The sequence below is a fragment of the Pungitius pungitius genome, chromosome 3 (assembly GCF_949316345.1).
Source record: "Pungitius pungitius chromosome 3, fPunPun2.1, whole genome shotgun sequence".
Classification (NCBI taxonomy): domain Eukaryota; kingdom Metazoa; phylum Chordata; class Actinopteri; order Perciformes; family Gasterosteidae; genus Pungitius; species Pungitius pungitius.
In genome coordinates this window covers 23041053-23061288 of record NC_084902.1, presented here as the reverse complement: position 1 = coordinate 23061288, position 20236 = coordinate 23041053, and the positions used below count along the sequence as shown (strand labels likewise).

General features: G+C 42.6%; 1 protein-coding gene across 11 annotated transcripts in view; it reads left to right on the top strand.

Annotated features, from left to right (window-relative positions):
* dmd (dystrophin) overlaps positions 1-20236 on the top strand; it is a 202169-nt gene that overhangs the window by 79937 nt on the left and 101996 nt on the right. For 10 of the 11 annotated variants that reach the window (XM_062561339.1, XM_037454435.2, XM_037454358.2 and 7 more), the window contains exons 4-14: positions 107-187; positions 2714-2806; positions 5344-5445; positions 7018-7088; positions 7774-7892; positions 11033-11229; positions 15451-15579; positions 17682-17777; positions 18440-18538; positions 18893-19074; positions 19912-20062. In XM_062561339.1, coding sequence (XP_062417323.1) covers positions 107-187; positions 2714-2806; positions 5344-5445; positions 7018-7088; positions 7774-7892; positions 11033-11229; positions 15451-15579; positions 17682-17777; positions 18440-18538; positions 18893-19074; positions 19912-20062 — 1320 coding nt within the window. The remainder of the gene's footprint in view (positions 1-106; positions 188-2713; positions 2807-5343; positions 5446-7017; positions 7089-7773; positions 7893-11032; positions 11230-15450; positions 15580-17681; positions 17778-18439; positions 18539-18892; positions 19075-19911; positions 20063-20236) is intronic. The other variant, XM_062561338.1, reaches the window with a different exon arrangement.

Genomic DNA, 20236 nt, shown 5'->3' with positions numbered 1-20236 from the left:
GTGGCTGTTCAGATGCTCCTGAGCAAGGTCTGTTTGTGCCTCAATGACTTCTGTGTGTGTGTGTGTGTGTGTGTGTGTGTGTGTGCGTGTGTGCGTGTGTGTGTAGGTGAGGTTGGAGAGGGGATTCACGCGCGTTCATTCGCTCAACAATGTCAACCGCGCTCTGCAGATCCTGCAGAAGAACAATGTGAGTAGAAGTGCGGGGGCACGGACACATTTCCCTGGAAGAGTTTAATATGACACTTTGACTGCATTAATGTTTCCAAATACCTTCCTGTTCACTTTGACGTTTCCTGTCTGAAAAGAGCATCCCGTCCCTCTTTTCCCTTTTTCTCTCTCACTCTGTTGCTTTCTCTGTGTGTTTTTTCACCTTGTATATCTTGATATATATTATTTTAAATCAAGATAGATGAATGGGTTTGGTTCACCCAGTGTTGTGCCTGAACGCGCACATTCATTGAACGATAGTTCATGAACTCGTTCATATTTTGGGGTGAACGTGAACTGAGCGTACTGTATTAATGCCCGATGAACGTTACTGTGAACTCGTTCATTCTGGTGTCTGTGAACAGCACGTTCTTTCAGGTTAACATCGTTCAAATAGGGTGCCAGATTTCTATAGAAAACACACCGTAAACGCGCCTTAATAAGTAGCGGAAAAACACCCATTCTGGCAACACCAGCCACCAGTGTCGCACCGCCGTATGCGTCATCAAAAAAAAAAGAAATGCATGGAGGCGACAGCTGCGTGTAGCAAATATTTTAAATGAGTTTTATGAAGTTACTGACAATGTCTGTGAGGATGGGAGGAATCTGACCTTTCTTTGCAAACATTTGCACCTTAATGATAACTGTCGTGTTTTTATTCCTTATTTAAAAAAGACCATTCAAGCAGCATGTGTTTGAGAATGTACTGTAGGGGTGAACGCTGCAGCTGCTGCTAGTGTGGAGTGAATGGACAGCAACATTAAAGCAACAAAGGGGAAATGCTGTCCCCTTAATGCTAATGTAAACCCTGGTTGGATAAGGATTCAAAATTGGATATGAAGATTAAATCTGATGCATAGCTTCAGTGTTAAAACTGATCAAATAATTGCTGTCTGTGGTTTTATATGGGCTGTGGCAATAATTTTGAAAAATTATAGCTTGCAGCAACATATGGAAAAAAAATAACTGAACTAGTTGAAACTGTGATCTTAGTTCAAATATTTAATTTTGAACTATGAACTGAACTAGTTCATTTTAAAATTTGTGAACTGAACTAGTTCATGTAGAAAGTGAACTTTCCCAACACTGGGTTCACCTTACCGAACACATTTTATAATATGCACTTGCAGTGATGATCCGGTAAGGTAATAATAGCATTGTCCACAATGGCTGCATATACAGTTGTAATTGTAATGGTAGGTTTTTTCTAACTGGTAGGTAGATTACTTATTTCCCACATTAAAATGTAAATCAATGTAGGACTTTTTTTATAATGTGAGTTTCTGCATTTCTTTATTCTGTCTCTAGAATAAACCTACCATTACAATTATAGACCAATTATTTCTGTAAACTGTAATCAGCAAGTTAGTACGATGCCACCCCCTGTCGGAAAAAGTTAGGGCTAATCTGAATTTTTGGAGGTGTTCAAATTATTTTGCAGGATATTCTTGGCCGGTGGTTTAATTATTTGCGCAAGTAGATTCCATGCAAAGTCAATGCACAGACACGTCTGGTCGCGAATGAGGCGATTTTTAAACTGGCGGCGTGTTTGACGCGAAAAAACGAAAAGAGCGAAACGAAGAAATTTGCCCAACGCTGTCATGCGAAAGCCAATCAGCGCTTGAGATGCTCTGCTCGTCATCACCGCCGTCCTCCTGCAAAGGCGTGAAGACACTTTCTGAAACAGCCGCTCACCGGAGACACACAGTCAGTTGAGCTGAGTAAGTTGTGTCTAACTGAGAGGCGCTGGCACCGAACCGACACAACACGTCATCAAACCGGCTGCTGGTCGGCCTGAAGTAGCGCTGGAAGCGGCGGTCATCCAGACGCACTTCCTGGAGGAGTTGGTGAAATTCAAACTTTGTGTGTAATTCACACAACAAATAAATATTAGAAATAGTGGTTATTTATTTCCATTGTGGATAGCGGAAATGATAACTGTCTTTACGGAAAAAATCATGGGTAAGCCACGCCCCCTTTCAGGTGCGAATGAAGCAAAATAAAGTAAAGCGTTGCGGAAAATTTGCTTCGCTTTTGGTGTGATATCAGCATAAGACTTAATCTGGTGACTGTCTAGTTAAATATGCTCCATAAGCAGAACATGTGAACTGACGCGTCTCCTCCAGCCTTGACCCCTGATGTAGTAACATCTTGGCCACGTCGGCCGACCGGGGTGGGGAAGAGGACGTAGTCACTCTGTTGCTCCCTGCGAGCGCCACACGGACATACTCCTGACATATTTACTGTATGTCTGCTGTGCATGGATTAAAAACATAAACACGCCATTCATTCCTTACTCCTTTTATTTGTGGAGAGCTTTGGGTAGACAATTGCTTTAGCAAACAATAGAAAATTGTTCATGGCTCATGTTCCATTACGCATGCAATGTCACATTGTGGATGTTGCCTTTTATTTCAAAGGGGTCACTAGCCGATGATGATAGGAACCAATGAGTGACAGGAAGTGTGCTTAGTGGACTAAAACCCTCCTTTCATCCCTCCTCTAGGTGGAATTGGTGAACATCGGAGCGACAGACATTGTTGATGGAAATCACAAACTGATCCTCGGGCTCATCTGGAGCATCATTCTCCACTGGCAGGTTTGTGTGTGTGTGTGCGTGCTTGCATAGCTGTTTGTGTTGTTTCATTTGCCGTGACCTTGAGGAGTATTTACTCAGCAACAGCAAACAAAAAATTCTAAGCTGTGCAGTGTCCCTGTATTTTAAATTATATGTAAATCAATTTCCATTCATAATTGCACCTTATTCCATAGCGGCCATTCAAAGGGCCTGATCTCATGGTGAAGATAATAATGCTAACACAGCTAGAATTACTGCACATTACTGTTGGCGAGGGGATCAGAATATATAACTCTTTTTATTAGGAAGCATCAACACTTCATGACGCTCCCAATCCCTTCGTCCCAATCTATCCCTCAGATTAGACCGGTACTTCCATGTGGTCAGGCATAATCTGATTGCAGTCCGATCACCACAAAAAATGCGGTGACGAGGGCAGCGTTTTGTTGACTTTTTTGAAAACAACTGAATCTTTGAACATATGGTTTAGTGACATCTACGGCTGAAGTTGTAGATTGCATCCAAACGGACTGAGTGGCCTTCAGGCATCATAACGCCCACTCTCCCAAAAAAAGAAAGTTCAATTGAGCCCGTGTTTGCTCTGTCCACATCCAGTAGAAACATGAAGAGGATCCTTAAGATAAGAGAATTCACAAGACGAGGGTTCTTAGTTTCAGTGTTCTTCTACACAAATGAAAACATATTTCAACTTCTGTCAATAAAACACCACAAACTCTTTCTCTTCAACTGTGTTTAAAGATGTCAATTATTTATGACAGACTTGTTGTTTGGAACCAACTTCATTTAAAGTCATCTTAAATAGCTTTCATCACAATACATTTTAACGGTATTTCATTCCTCATTAAGATAAATAGTGGCTAATGTCTCAATCCCACGAGTTTTGGCATTGACTTAATGACGCGATTAATGGCAAAACACGATGCCGTAATGAGGTGTGTGTGAGTGTGTATGTGTGTGCGTGCACACACTCCTGTCAAAGGCTGCTACGCCCTGGAGGTTATCGTTTCACTTGTGCGTGGGCACGTCCGCCAGGGCTTCTGTGTGTGTGTGTGTGTGTGTGTGTGTGTGTATCTGTGTCAGTATGTGTGTACATAGCAGTCTTTGTCACAGTGGCCCTCCAATTAAAGTGGAAATGAATGCAGTGACCTATTCCCAAATGAGTGCCTTTTTTACCCAGCAGGCCACATTCTATGAGGAATCGCTAACAAATCTGTGTGTGTGTGTGTGTGTTTTCCTGGGAGTTCACCTCAAGTCCAAATACACCTTTCTCTATTATTAGCTTTTGTGGTGTGTAATAGACTCTTTATTCCTCTATCTTACTTTTTATATCTCCGTGCAACTGTGTGTGTGTGTGTATGTGTGTGTGTGTGTGTGTGTGTGTGTGTGTGTGTGTGTGTGTGTGTGTGTGTGTGTGTGTGTGTCTGTGAAGCTGGCCAGGGTAGTTTTTTTTGGCTCATTTGCTGACAGGATCTGAGGCTTCTAAGTGTTTTTTGTTGTCATTCCAGCCTCCATTCATTTGTTTGGGCTGTACTAGCACTCACCACACTGCCTAGCTGCAATTGCATGTGTGTGTGTGTGTGTGTGTGTGTTTTGAGAGAGTAGAATGCTAAGAAAGTGGGGCAGAGGAGCTACTTGCAGGAAGAATAACAGGAGTGTGTGTGTGTCTGCGTGTGTTAGTGAGTGGATATGGCCGATAGAAAGGTGAAAGTAAGATATGCATAAGCAATGCACAACTGGGCAGTGAAAAGTATAATCTACCTCTCTCTCTCTCTCCCTCCCCGGAGCTCTGAACAAGTGCTCCAAAACTGTCAGTCACGACTGCCAAAAGCAACCGGAGGATGAGGATGCAACCCTATCCACTCACAGGCTCGGGAGCAGATATATGTGCATGCAAAGACTAGTGTCCTCTGACTTTGTGCCGCTGTGTGTGTGTGTGTGTGAGAATATGCTAAGTATCCACTGACAGTGCAAGTCAAAACTTAACTCGAAAGCAGCAAAGTCTGCATCTGTAATGTCTCATATGGAGGCGTCACGTCAGCATGGGCTCTAATCTTTTCCACTATTCAGGTGGACCTTTTCTGGAATAATTTGGTGCCTTTTGCAGCTTCATTTCTGCCCTTCGAATCAACTAATGAACAACACTCTTTGTGTTCTATATCAACAATTTTAACTTCAACATCCTCATCACAACAGTCACTGTGATACATCCACTAGGGACCATGAATGTCTAAACCAATTTTGAACCCATCCAATGTGTTGTAAGAATCTAACAGAAACGCAATTGATAATGATTCTTCCTCTCAGGACAATACTCTTCTTCAAGCCTTACTCCTCAGGGAATGAACCCTTTCGATCCCTCCAAAAAGTCAACCTCGCACAATGCCTCAATCTGACACATTGTATTCCTTTGAAATTATCATTCAATTGAAAGCCTCTCCTGTTGTGAGGTTTAATCAAAAGAAAGAGGGTTTGTCTGGTGAAAGGTAAAGGCAATGAGTTTTTACAGCAGCTGTACCCTTGTGTGTGTTGGTCTGTAGGTAAAGGATGTGATGAAGGATGTGATGGCGGGCCTACAGCAGACCAACACTGAGAAGATTCTGCTGAGTTGGGTTCGTGAGAACACGCGCCAGTACCCTCAGGTCGGTGACCTTCTTCTTATGGCTCATTACATGACCATGGAAATGTGGAGCGAATGTCTTTCTTCATTTAAAAAGCAATGGCTTCCTTGGAGATAGACAATGTCTGTAGCACGGCCAAAGAGTGTATGTCTTCTTTTGTTGTCCATCCTCTGCGTGGGTATCTAAAACCCCTCATGAATAGATTTCTTCCACAATGTTTGCCGGATAGGCTCAGGGCCAAGGAATAATCGATGTGTTTTTGGTGATGATCCAGACCTGGGATGACTGCCATGAGATGATTATCCTTTTATAGCCGTACGTATGAGACGGAAACAGTGAGAGAGAGAGAGAGCGAGAGAGGAGCCAAAGTCCTACTAATATGTTTTCAGGGGTGAAAAATCCAATTAGCTTAAAATTCCAGGGATAGGCATTCAGTCTTTGGACTGTCTGTTCACGTTTGTACAGTGTCATCTAGCTTTTTGTTTCTGCAGAAATTGTTTTCTTATGTATAAATCCTCACATCTAAACTGCTGAGAGGACTCAAAACAAATCATATGCCACTGGTTTGGAGGACATATGGCATTTAATTGTTGATTCACCCCCAAATTGTACCATTTGCACCAAGTGAAAATGCCTTTGATTGCCTAAATAACCTTTGTTAACCCCCTCCTCCACTTCAATTGTGTCAACTAACTGCACTTCCTAACTAAAGATCTCGCATCTGGAACAAATGATAAAATACAGAATATAGAAATAAGCTCCCGTTCCCTGAAAAGGAGTAAAAAGTATTTTCCCTCACACGGCAGTTCTGACTTGCCACCTTAACCCCGGCCGAACCGTTTGCTCCGACTACTACCCCCCAGAAGTTGGATACCTAGGGGCAACACTGGATAGTCTGCCGGTAGGCTCCAAAGTACGAGTTTAAAGGATATATCCAGGATGTCTTATGGTTACTTTTCATTTTGTTGGCATGATATCAACAGCACGGTATCTATTTAATAACCCATCCAAAACGAAAAGACACTGGAGCTACCACTATCTCAGTAACTGATGATGTAACCACCTACAACATCATCATTTTGGCATAAATGGGTGTCTTCTTTGAAAGATTCTTCAATCTTTTGGATATGAGTGTTGCACAGTAGTTTGGTTTCTCCCAGATAACAATGGATATTTGTGAATTGAGGCCTCCTTAGTCGTAACAAATTTATTGTTAATAGCCTTCGCCCCTGTCCTGGGTAATGACCCATTGAGACCTCTACTGTGGAGCCAGCAAAGAAGAATCATTTACAGGGTTAACTGGTAATAATAAAATGTCCTATTTTTAACCTACATAGGCTTAAATTGATTGAAGATAGCCGGCAGTAGCACAGAATAGGTTCTTCACACACGTGTTACATTCAAACGCTCCTGTTAGCTATGGTATTCTGTCACATACATACGAAGCGCACACTGGCAGTTTGAGACGGAATAGACGTCTATGACGTGTATCATCATAAAAATGGAAGCCAGTATTGGGGCGAGAGTGCTTCGACAGTGAGTGTCATACTCGTCAAGGTTAGCCCGGTTAATATCCACCATCTCTGTCCTCAGGTGAATGTGGTTAACTTCTCCAGCAGTTGGAATGATGGATTGGCCTTCAATGCCCTCATCCACAGCCACAGGTAAGGGGAGATTGGTATTGTGTGCTGTGTCTGTATTATTGTTTGAAAGAGAAAGAAAAAAGAAAAAAACATGGACACAATGAAAGTGAGTGGAATCTCAAAAGGGTTTCAGAGGGAGATTCAATTGGTTGCCCTTATTTTGGTCTTTTTCTCTTTTGTTTTATCAAATAGATATACCCAGAGGTGGGAAATCAGGCAATTATCACTTATAACTCAGAAAAGGGTGAAAAGAACCTGTCAGGTAGTGACAGACGACTCTGAAAGCCAACCATATATGTTCTTACTTCAAATCTGATCAGTGATTCTGCAGATATTTACATAACCGAATTATATAGAAAATTAATTACTCTGCTAGCTGCACTGAATGAAGAAATACGTAAGTGAATTAATGAATGGATGTGGGTTGAAAGCCTAGTCGATCAATGGATGAACACCTTTGTTGAGGTGAAATGGTGCTAGTCTGCCTTCATTGGTAGCTGTGAGAGTTTGGGTCTCAGGCCATATCTATTCATTAACGAATGAATTAAATAAAATATAAACTTTTTTATGACTTCAGCGTCAGCCCTTTTTACTTTGGAGAATGCGCTTTGTCTCCTTGATTAAAATGGATCCTAATCTGCGGAACGCAATGGACTAAATGCTCGGGTGTACATGAGCCCGGTTTCTTTCTTCTTTGCCTCTGCAGACCTGAGCTATTCGACTGGAGCTCGGTGGAGAAGAAGACCTCTGCGATCGACAGACTGGAACACGCCTTCAATAAGGCCGAGCAGCACCTGGGGATAGACAGGCTGTTGGACCCTGAGGGTACCTGCCACACACCGCCCAGTACTCTCACTCAGATAAAGCATTCGACTGAATGTCACCCCAACTAACACTTAGACACATCAATTATTCCACTAAACACCTGGGGTAAGTTACGGCTCGGACCATATTTAACGCCTCCCAATCAAGCTCCTTACTGTGATTTGGCGTAACCATGGTGATGACTTGAAGTCACCTTGGTGGAAGGATATGATCAGTAAAGCCTGAGTGAAAAGTTGACTAAAAATGTTCCCACCTGCAGGAAAAGTGCTTTTTTAATTTATTTTTCTGCAAATAATCCCCCGAGAGGCCTTACTGCACTTTATTCACGCAGAATTGGTTGACATCCGTGACGTCCATCACTGCCCGGGTTGCCGCTGGCCTGAGACCAGTATACAGACCTTTAATCAAAACTGTCAGGTGGAGGTAAAGTGGGTGAAGTTGACCTGGTTCAATCAGGCAGCTCGCTGCCATAAATGCTACTAGGGTTCTTTTTGCCACATTTATCACAAGAAAAATGTCAGCCATATTGCTTAGAAAAACAATAACTAGGTATTAATAAAGTTGGATGGTAAAAGCTGTATTATTTAAATGTATCCTTATATTGTATATATAGAAGGACATAGACCTTTATTATACCTATTTTGGTAGATAAAACAGAATGAGATTGTCACGACGGCGGGGTGCCGAGGCAGGAAACAGGTTTCAGAGGTAACTTTAATAAATCCAAACTTCAAAATCAAAAATGCCAGTGGGAAAAAATGCAGACACAGAAAATACGCAAACAGGGATTCAGCACATCGAACAGACTTAGAATTACTCGACAAGGGACCAGAGACACACAAGGCCTTTAATACACTGGGAAGGTGCAGGTGTTTGGACACAGGCGGAAACAATCATGGACATGGCAGACAATCACAGGGGATGACAGGAGCTAACCCAGGGACACAAGAGGCAGGAAACTACAAAATAAGACAAGACGTGAATCCAAACCGTGACAAAGATAATATTAATAAAAAGGTTGATCCATATATGTATATATACACACACACAACAATTTTAGAAATATCTTCTACAAAAAGTGCTCAATTTATAAAAAAATGGACACATAGTTCCATAACCTGTTGAAACAAATAGGGCTCCATGTAACGGCAGTCTCAGCAGGAGCGGTGTTCCTCTTTGATCCCTCCGCCCCTGAGCTGCCGCGGCGGGGGAACGATGTAATCCCTTGGAGCGCTCACTTAATCCCTGGAATGACACAGCAGACAGGATCTCCAGCGATCCTACAACAAACAGTCAGGAGTTCTGAGCAGGGAGGGGAGGCATGCCACCGTTAGAGGGCTGTGCATTAATGCAACATTTATAACCCCCCCCCCCATCACGCTATGACATAACCTCAGTGGAGAAGAAGTCATCCATTGTTTAACTTTTTAATGAATATTCTGGTGTGGACATGAATTGCACCAAGTTCCTTACTGGGGGTTTATTATATTCTCTGTATTATTTTATCACTTGAGGGCATGTCTTTTTACGAAAAGCGGATAATCACCAAAGCTGTAAATAAGTAGCACAAAACCATATTGCGCTGATTCCTATTTTTGTTACAAGATGTATAACGAGACAAAACCACGTAACCACATCATGGTCACGGTAAGGAAAAGTTTCAAAACTAAGTAATGATTATAATATTCATCTTTAAGCTTGAGGGATGGTACCAAGTCAAAAATTCAGTTACATAGCAACGGGAAATAAACTGAAATGTTCCGTTAATTGTGTAGTTGTGACATCACAACCGTGCAGATATCCTGCAGAGATTGACGTTATTTACAGAGCCGGTCCTTAGACAAACAACAGGATGAATCAGTATTCTGCAGCCAGAAGTATGACTCTGGGGTTTATCTGCCCCCCCCCGATGGGACACGCCTATCTGGCCTAACACGAGCACATCTCTTGGTTCCTTTTGCACCCGGCCGTCTCTTCCTCCCCTCACGGTCGCCCTCCTTTCTCCCGCTCATTAATCTCCAGAGCGGTGAGCCGGCCACGCTGCGCGCGTCACTCTGTCAACACCCCCGCCGCCAAAGGCAGCTCATTAGCTCGCGTCTCTTTCTCTACATGTCCCTCTTTTTCTCTCCCCCCTTTTTTCTCCCGGACCTCCTCGCCCCCGCCTTCTGCCATTCATTTGTGCGCTGTGATGCGTCTCTACCAGCTTCGCCTCTGGGTCACCTTTTCGCCACTCTTTTCGTGGCTCTTTTTGCCACCTTTCTATGGGACCATAGAACCAAGTATTTATTAAGCTTTCAATTCACAAATATGCATTCCCAATTCCTAAATATACATCCAAAATACATACCGTTGCAATATTAAAATGCTAAATTAAAGGTTAGAAGTCCAGACTGTGCCAGAAGAGCTGGGTTCCATCCGTGGTTCTCCACCTCCTAACCTCAGTGAGTATAAGTTTCACTGGCAACCTGGTACTCCACAGGTTAATGCATTTAATGCAAATATGCAGATGATGATCGGAGAAAGTTCTCATGCCACAGAGCATACCCCCCCCTCCTGTGCTTTGCCCAAACTTAATTTAAATGTGACTTTTCAGGAGGGGGGTTGAAGGGCACGGGCACAATGCTGCTTTGGGAAATCAAAAGAAAAAAAGCAAGTGTGGCCAGCGATGACTGGTTTGGGAGTGAGGGGATGGATTGAATCATCCTGCAGCCTTTTGCAAGAAATACTGACAAATGCCCCTCGGATTTCTCTAAAGCTCAAGTCAATATCTTATGATATCTCGTTGACAGAATTTCCATTTTCCTATCATGAGGACTAAAATAAATGCCTCATCTGGGCCTAACTGACATCTGTGCACAGGTGGTCGCTGTTGTGGTGATATTTATGTGAAATATTTGGGGGTATTTTGGGATATTCTGGAGGATCCTTCCAAATCATTTTGAAGGATAATTTTCTTCCAAATGACAACAACATAAAGCTTCCTCTTTTCAAAATAATGTAGAAACAAATTCTATTTTGTATTGACTTTTGTAAATACAATTCATTCATTTATTTATTTTGTCACTGTTCGATTGCAACTTTAATCTGTCACCTCCACTTTGACTCACAACTTCATTTGTCTTTTTCTTCCTGCTCTTCAGATGTGGCCGTGCCTCACCCTGACAAGAAGAGCGTCATCATGTACGTGACGTCACTTTTCCAGGTGCTCCCCCAAAGCGTTTCCATGGAAGCCATCAAGGAGGTTGAGACGTTGCCTCGGGTGTCCGCTTCCAGCGTTGCCCGGGTGACGACCGAGGAGCACTACCAGATTCAGACCCAGCAGCGATTCTCCCAGCAGGTTAGACACACACGCTGTTCCAGTTGAACACAGTACAACCAATTAGAAGATCCGTTTCTGTTTTTTTTGTTTGACAGTTTTTCTAAAACTATTTATCTGATTTTGTTGCCTAACTGTATTTAGGTTTTGATGACTAAATATTGGTGGGGGGGCCTGTGTCTACAACCTTCTTGGAAAATGTATTTCATAAACCTCTGTTGCATGAAATGTGGTTGTTTGAAAACAATTCAAACCCCACGTCACCTCAAATCCCATAATGCTTTGTGAAGCGTTTTTTTGGTCTGTTGGAAATGAATAGTTGTAGACTTCAAGTCAGGGTTAATGTCTTGATAATGTCCTTAAAACCCGTTTCAGATCTCATACCTATATAATAGCGATGAGAGTGCCAGAGTGACTTTTATTTGAAAAAGGAAAAACATAAGCCTCACAGCTTTAATCATAAAAACAAAACAAGAACAGTTAAGGAAGGAAGGACTGAAGGAAGGTAACCAAAACTAATGATCCCTAGCTAGTGTCATCAAGGCATCTTGTCACCATGGTGATGTACCATTGTTGTTTCCCCACCCAGTCATCATGGGAACTAATTGAATAGTGATAGCCCCTTCTTCGCTCTGGTGATTTCTGTCAACCGGAAATTTGGTGTTTCTGTTACTGTGATAGTAGTAAGAAGCCATGATCGATCTCCCATGAGCCTTTGCCTGATGGGTTTCGTCTTGTGCTCAGCCATGGAGACTCGTTGGTCTCACAAAAAGCCTCACAAATACCTTATGATTCTCTATTCTACTTCATATTACACAACTAAAGGACTAAAGTTAGCATATTTGCATGCATTTTCTCACCAAGTTGCAAAATAAGTTTGCATCAATAATCCCTCCACTGTCCTGTCAATGTGCAACTTCCTCAAGATGACAAAATGGTTGTGTGCTACTTCCACTCGCAACTGTGTGTTGCCCTACCTGGAGGCAAACTGGTGGGGGATGCTCCCCAACGCCCTCAGAGTTGTCTTCAATGAACGGCGTAACAGAACTAATCAGAGAAAGGCTTGTCTGCTTGTAACAAGCAGAAATCGTCATGTTTTGAGAAGGAAGATAATACATAAAGACGGTATTCATGTAACAAGCAGCAGCATGAGTGGGCATCTCATATAGCCTGACTTAATGCCGCCTCCTTTAAGGGAGAATTACTCAAAACGCCCATCTCTCTTTTTCATTCAGTCTGAAATTTGTGAGATTGTCGCAACGGAAATTGACCGCCTGTAAAAGTAAAAAGTCCCAAATTAGATCCACCTGCGCTGACCTTTTTCAAGAAAATTGAGACTGGTAATGTTTTTTCCCCTTCCTCCTAACCCCCCCTTTCATCATCATCTTCTCAGTTCAGAATAGAGAAAAACTGCAGAGCTTTACCTTCTGAGAATCACGACAGAAAAGAGGGAGGAAGTTGGGTAGGTGAAAAGATTCATAAAGATGTGCAGCGAGGGATGGAGATGGGAGGGAGCAGCGGAGGGAGGAGGGAGCGGCGGGGGGTGGAGGGAGGAGGGAGCGGCGGGGTGGGGGGGGGAGTGAGTGACATGGAGCAGACAAATTTGGAGTGCCAGGAAACAAGTCAGGTGGCAATAAAAACGAGAGACGGTGGAGGAAAGACGGGAGGGAAGAAAAAAAGAGTAACTGACAGCGGCTATTATCTGCCTCTTCCCTCATTCGTCATCAAAGCGCCGCTGTCACCACCTCCTTACATCAACGCCACGCTGCTACCACCACCTGGGACCCGGGGAGGAGGAGAGCTTCCTGGGGAAGCACAATGTTGCTTAAACTAAACAAAGTCGGCTTTATTGGAAACTGGCCCATTGCTTGGAACACTGTTAAACCCAGGGGCGGGTTGCCTTAAGGAGTGAAAGAGGGGCAGGCAGCAAGGGTCAAAACAGGAGCAGGGAGATGGATGCAAAACATGCAAACAAAGTGGATAATATTAGTGTGACTTGGAGGATCTGATTCATTTAAGCTGACATAAGTCATCACGACAGTCCGGTGTCCAAAATAAACAATCAATCAATATGATTATCTGAGACTAAACCATTTGATAGAACAGATAGAGTCTGCATTTCATTCTCAGATTTCATTGCGCTTTTATGTGGTTATTTTGAACAACTCTTCTTGTTTACTTGTGGTTGAATCCAAGTGGCCTTTGGGCAGACACAGTCTCTCGGCAGGAAAAAAAGTCAGACAAAGTCTTCCAAAGGTGCCCAGAAAGTTACTGATTAATCTCGAAGCCCACGGCAATGGCTGAACACCCCCTCGACAGTCAGCGGAGGAAGGATGTCACGCGGATAAACTTTGTACTGCTTGTCTGATATGGCAGGGGAAGAAAAAACATTGTTTTAATGAAATGCCATATTTTAGAATGACTCTTATGCTAATATTATCTTTCTTCCACCTGCTAATTAAGGGTGCCAAATGTTAAAGTGCCTCTCCCTCCGTGCCTGTTGTGATCCAAGCGTCTGCATGCTTTTGTTTTCCTTGTTTTTATGCGGCGATGACAGGCAAGCGGAGGCTCTGAATTTCAAATTGAATAGAATGGTTCAAGGAATTAGCCTTTTTTTGGAAGAACTATATGAGTTTCATGACTGGTAAATACAGATTTGCTCAAAGAAGGGAAAGCTGCCGAAAGTGAACTAACACCAATGCATTTATTTGACACTACAACCGCTTTTAAATCCTTAATACCTAGATCATATTTTCTTTCACCCTGCGATAAGGTTGTTTCTGGCAGTAAAAAAAAAAAGACTTATTTTATATTTTTGGGTGGCATTAACAATACTGTTAACAACTTAGCCACTTATCTAGAGTCCAGGAAAAAGAAATGGAAAAGTAGCCACAAAAGGTCTATTTTATTTCAGTGCTCTTCTTGTGGAACCTTCAAAGAGAACTTGTAACGCAGGAATAAATCGGTAATTTGTTTGCTGGCCAATAACTGATGAGGGCAAAGCCAGAGCTAGACAGAGCTGCTAGTTTGGGAGCATCGTGTGTTACATGTCATCTAGTGTGTGAGGCATCTTGAGGCCAAAGAGGAGCAACGGGCTGCTCAACAACACCAGCTTTGACTGTGCACAACTGTCTGTTGTCCATCTTCGGCATGACATCTGTCCTCTCTCTGTCCCCCCCCCCCTTTGCCCTCCCTCATGTCTGCATTCATTGTAGCCGGGTTTCCACCCAATCATCTTCTGACGTATTAAATTAATTTCCTAATCAGATTACAGGTGACTTTACTTACTTTGCAATGGGAAGTTATTATTATTATCAACTATAGTTTTTCCATTCAATGCTACTTTATTCTTCACATCCACTATATTTTTCCACTATATCCACTATACTATAAGTTTTACATATATTCAGAAAATATTATTGTCAAAAATCAATGATTTGCATATTATTTTATAAATATTATGTATTGTTTGTTAAATAATAAATCATTATGCTATATTTGGAAAAGGGCGCACTGGTGGTCTAAGTGGCAACTGAAAGCTACATAGCAGAGACATAGCAGCAACAAACTGCAAAAAATATATAAATAATACAGCAAGATTCGATCGACTGTTTGATAACATCAGCCATTATACAGTATATTTGAGTAATACTTATTGGTGTTTTTTTTGGCCTTTTAAACTCATCTTTTCATTCATATAAGCTATAATGTGGTGTTTTTCTTCCTTAGACTAAATAGCCTCTTTTAAGTAATTATTCGTTAGTTTTAGTTGAATTAACGTCTGATAACAGTCCAGCAAGTAAATAACTTATCCGATATAGAGACTTTCCATTTTTCTTGTAAATGTGTTTTTTGACTCATGATGGAAGCGCACAGAATCTGTATTTTATTTGTTATTCATGCTTTGAAAGTTCACCTCAAATTAGCTTGACATTTGGATGGAGACAGAGCTTATGTGTGATTATTCATGTTCCATTGTGTTTTTTTTCTCTCCTGTTTTCTGCTTCTCTTTCTCATCTTTCCTCATCTTCATTTCTCATCATCACTCGCTCCCCGTTTCCACTCTTCCAATTCACTTTTTGCTTCATCCTCTTCATCCTCTGCACATTTTGGCCTTTTGACCTTTTGACTTGTTGTCTTCACTGCTCTGTTTTGCATCCTTCCGGCTGTTTCCTCTTCTTTCTTTTCCCCCCGTCGCCCTCTCTCCTGTTCCATCTCTCCGTCTCTCTCTCTCTCTCTCAGATCACAGTGAGTGTGGCTCAGGGCCGAGTGCGCAGCCCCTCTCCTCAACCTCGCTATAAAAGCTATGCCTACACCCAGGCTGCGTATGTCCAGTCGCCCGAGCAAAAGAGGAGGCGTGTTACTGATCAGGTCCGTGTCTTACAGCGCTAACCCTGCACGCCAAATGTCCATACGTCTGTTTGGGCTGTACTCGTTGTTATATGTTGGCACTTGGTTTTCCTGCCTCATTGATGAGAGAAGATTCGTTGTAAGAAGTCTTATACACACACACACACACACACACAGCGCAGTGGCAAGTATATACACGTAACGTTACATAAACATTTATATATACACGTAGGGCTGCACGGTATGGCCAACAATCCATACCACGGTATTTAGAAAGATTCTGACGGTATCCCGGTATCTGAAGGTATTGCTTTTTCAAGTAAACACATTAATTCATTGACCTCGAAAAGGACCGTGCCGGCTACCCAAACAGCTGTCCGCCACCCACTGGCCAACTTCCTCGTAATTGGCCGGCTCGTTAGTGTGTTAGCTCGTTAGCTAGTTAGTGTGTTAGCTTGTTGTGGCTGTTAGTGTTGCCACCAGAGGCTCGACAGACTTTGCAATACATTTTTTTCTGATCTAATGTAACTTATGTTAGATTTTCCAAAACCAAAAATCCCCCAAACAGACACAGCTCCTCTCTTGGGCACAAGTTGTGTTGGTGCATCTCTGGTTTCTTGTTGTTCCTCCATCCATCGCTCTTTTCCGTGTTGTCATGTAGCAACAGAGTCACTTGTTGTTGTCAGCTGTACACACCATGCAGTTGGACAGGATAATTTAAAAATGTACAATTATTAGTATTACAAATGTGTTTATGTGTCACAAGCTGTTGTGACACATAAATGTCACAACATCGTGGTGTTTTACCCTGTTAAAGAACCACATTTAATGAAATGTATTGCTTTTTGATGTATTTATTTTGTATTAGTCAGAAGTGATAGTAATTCTGCCGTCGCTAATTCATCAACCCATCCAACTCACTAATGTGGGAGACATTTGATTTATTTTTAATTGGACCAGTGTCAAAGGACAAAGCCGCAGTGTATGTGCACTAAAACTAGTTGTTTTTTAAAATAACTCGGGCCCTGTTGGAAGGGTCGGAACCTACGGATGAATGAACCATTTTTTGGGGCTGATGAGATTAAGGCTGGTCTCATCAAAAGCAATCTTTAGCAGTATATTTTCGGATGTGATTCCGTGATGTGATTCTACCACCAAATCACTCAAAGGGAGGTTTGAGAGGCAAATCATTGTAAAGCCAGGGACCAGATTGGTCGAGTCACCTTGAGAATCAAAACTCTGCTAACGCTTTTTATTGTGTATTTTGTTGAACATAGTTTACCGTCCGCAGCAGGAAGAAAAGCTGTTTTAGAAATAAAAGAAAAATAAAAGAAATATTCCTTTCTTATGGCTACAGCAACATAAAAATAATCATTGTTCATCCAATCTGCTCATACTTTTTTCATTTAAAAAAGTTCGAAATGCTCTCGTAAAGCTGTCAACGGGTAATAAAATGTGGCCCCCAAATATGTAATGTACCGACAGGGTGCTCGACTTAACTGCTGGCACCTGGAAAAAAAAGACAATCATTTGTTGGACTTCAGCTTCAATCGAGCACACCCGCCCTGCATGTTTTAGACAAAAACGCATTGCGCATTTGATCACTCCACAAGACTCATTTCTGAGTCCATATCACAAGGAGCAGACATGACGAGGTGAGGCTGGAGCGGTTACCAGCGCCGTGGAAGGGCCTCGGGTCAGCCCTTATTACCGGGGAGGAGAGCAGAGTGAGAGGAGGAGGATCCCAGATAAAAAGAGATTTGTTAGTGTTAGAGGTTAGTGTCCAGATGAGTAGCGCAGCACACAAAGAGAGCTGTGGGAAACAGAGCGACAGAGTGGCTGTTGAAGTTGGATAGGGGCCAGAGCTGCCTGTCGGTGCACTAACAGGCCTCTTGTCGTCTCTCCTCATCTTCTATGTTCCACTTTTTTTCACGCTGCCCGTCACCGCCCTGTTCCTTGACCCCCCCCCCCTCCCCTCCACTTTGTTGTCTTCCCCTTCCTTTGTTCTTTATTTTCAACTCTTACTTTCCCTCTTGCCCTGACACCCTCCATTCCTTTCCCACTCCTCACATCCCTCTTCACGAATGCACCCGTTACCTCCCACCCTTCCCTCCCCTCTGTAGTTCCTGAGTCCCGGCCAAGAGGAGCTGCAGCGAGGCCTCAGTCCTCTTCCCCCGGGCTCCACCAGCCTGGAGAGCTACCAGGCCGCACTGGAGGAGGTATGCCACTATTGTGGTGACGCAAATGTTTCTTATCTTGCATTGAAAGTATTCTTCTGTTCAATGACTAGTCAGGTGATATGTAATATCTTTTTGGTTGTCATAAGAGTATTGTGTGAGTGTGCTGTAGGACAGCATTTTATATCCAGGAGCTTTTGGAAACATCATCAATGGGCCAAACTGTGGCTCTATGCAGCATGGTCCTTCACAACCGTGAACAAAGTTGCTAGTTTATTTTGACTTGAACTGCCCCACATACTCACTAGAACACCATTCCACGGTTAATCCGCCGCTGAAAATAGTCCCCCACAAATGTAACTTATCAAATAACATTGATTTTTCTGGAATGGATTAAACCAAGTCAAATATCAATAACATGTATTGATGTAAAAAATAATAATGATGATAATAATAATGATAATTATGTATCTGTGTCCTGTTATTTATCTTTAGTATGCATTTCAGAAAGAAAAAATGGTTAGGATTCAGGTGTAATTGCAAATAGTGATTAATCCTGATTAATCCACTGAGAATTCTGATTAATTTGATTAAAAGCTTTTTAATCATTTGACAGCCCTAGCTTTAGCATATTCATGATTTGTTGACAATGAGAATCTGAGCAGAATGATCCTTTAAGTATGTTTGTTGATTGACATTTGTAGGTGTTGACATGGCTGTTGTCAGCTGAAGATGGGCTCCAGGGCCAGCCTTCCATCTCTGACAACGTGGAGGAGGTGAAGGAGCAGTTTCACACTCATGAGGTAAGAACCAGAGCAGCAAAGTTAGTTAGTTATTATACACTATTAGACTCTCAGAAAAGCCTTTTTGTCTTATGATATAAACAGATGTTAGTTGTTGTAATATAATGAAACGTTCATCATTTTAAAACCATAGCTTCTTGCAGTGGTAACATTAATGTACATTTCCAGATTCAGCCATGTCAACTCTGGTGTCCACGTTGAGATCCAGTTGGTCTTCCAGGACCCTTAAGATCTGTGGAGCTAACACTATTAATGGGTTCAGCCAATGCTAAACAAATGGCATGGACACACTATGAATCGTTTTGAAAAGCTTTCTTGCTCGTAGCTTTACTCTTTTGCCCCGTCTATTACCAGGGGTACATGGTGGAGCTGACCACCCACCAAGGCAGTGTGGGGCGGGTCCTCCGGGCCGGCGCCGCCCTACTGGCGGAGGGGAACCTGAGTGAAGATGAGGACTCTGAAGTCAGGGAGCAGATGAACCTCCTCAACGCCCGGTGGGAGCACCTGAGAGTTGCTAGCATGGAGAGACAGAGCAGGTAGATAAGTACTCTGAATTAATTGTAATTAATGTGACCTTCTTTGAGTTCAAAAGTTGTTGTATCGTACACCTGCAAAACTAATGGCATTTCCTTCACCCTTAGCTTTACTTTGTGTCCAGTGCTGTTTGTTTTTCTGATATAATGAACCAAGATAGGTTGAAAACATGGTAAACTTTACATCTGACAAAAATCTGCATTTTTTCGTCACTGTGTGCATCTTGATGAGCTAGAGTTAGCATTTAGCTCAAAGCTTGGCCGTCAACTCGTATTTGATTGAGAGTGTCAGCACAATCTGAAGAGCTATAGCTTTACAAATATATGTTGAAGTCAAAGAGCCCATATTCTAAAGTACTTTTGGCGAAGCGGGACAAAAGGCATTCCCCCTAATGAGAAATGTTGGTACACATTGAAAGACACAGACACACAAATGTTTTCACGTGCTCTTTTCAATCTTAATTCAGGGTTATGAATGGATTTCTATCTCTTGTTTACACAATGATCCCCACAGTAGACAGCATTCATGGATACAAAGAGCAGACTAATTATAGAGAATCCAATGATAACACCAAGCAAAGTTTAATCAACTCTTCAGCTATGGTCTTTGATAACATTGGTGATTCAAGCATAAAGCTGTGCAGACAAGGCCCGCAATCCCAAATACCACTTAGACGAATACAGCAAGGGTTGGGGGGGTTTAAGAACAGGATTAGTGGCGTCAGTGCGTTTGAACCAGACCTCCATCTCTCCCTCTGAGCTGCTTCTGAGCTAGTCTCATTTTGACACACATTGACACAGTGATTGACAGCTCAATGAACTGTGTCTTCACCCCCACAGACTCCACGAGGTCCTGATGGATCTGCAGCACCAGCAGTTGAAGCACCTCACGGACTGGCTAGATTTGACAGAGGCACGGATTAAGAAGATGGGGGCCCAACCGCTGGGTCCTGACCTGGAGGATGTCAAGCACCAAGTGGAAGAGCACAAGGTCTGTTTGCCATGCCTCACCCACCTTAGAGTTTCTGAGTCAGTAAAGCATTTCCTTTTTCGTAAGGAAAAGATTTGACATTACAAAAGCAGTTGGAATGGGAGTAATCCATTTAGCCACTGTGAGGACAGCAAAGTCAAGAAAATGTCTCCAGACAAATTTGAGAGCGTAGGT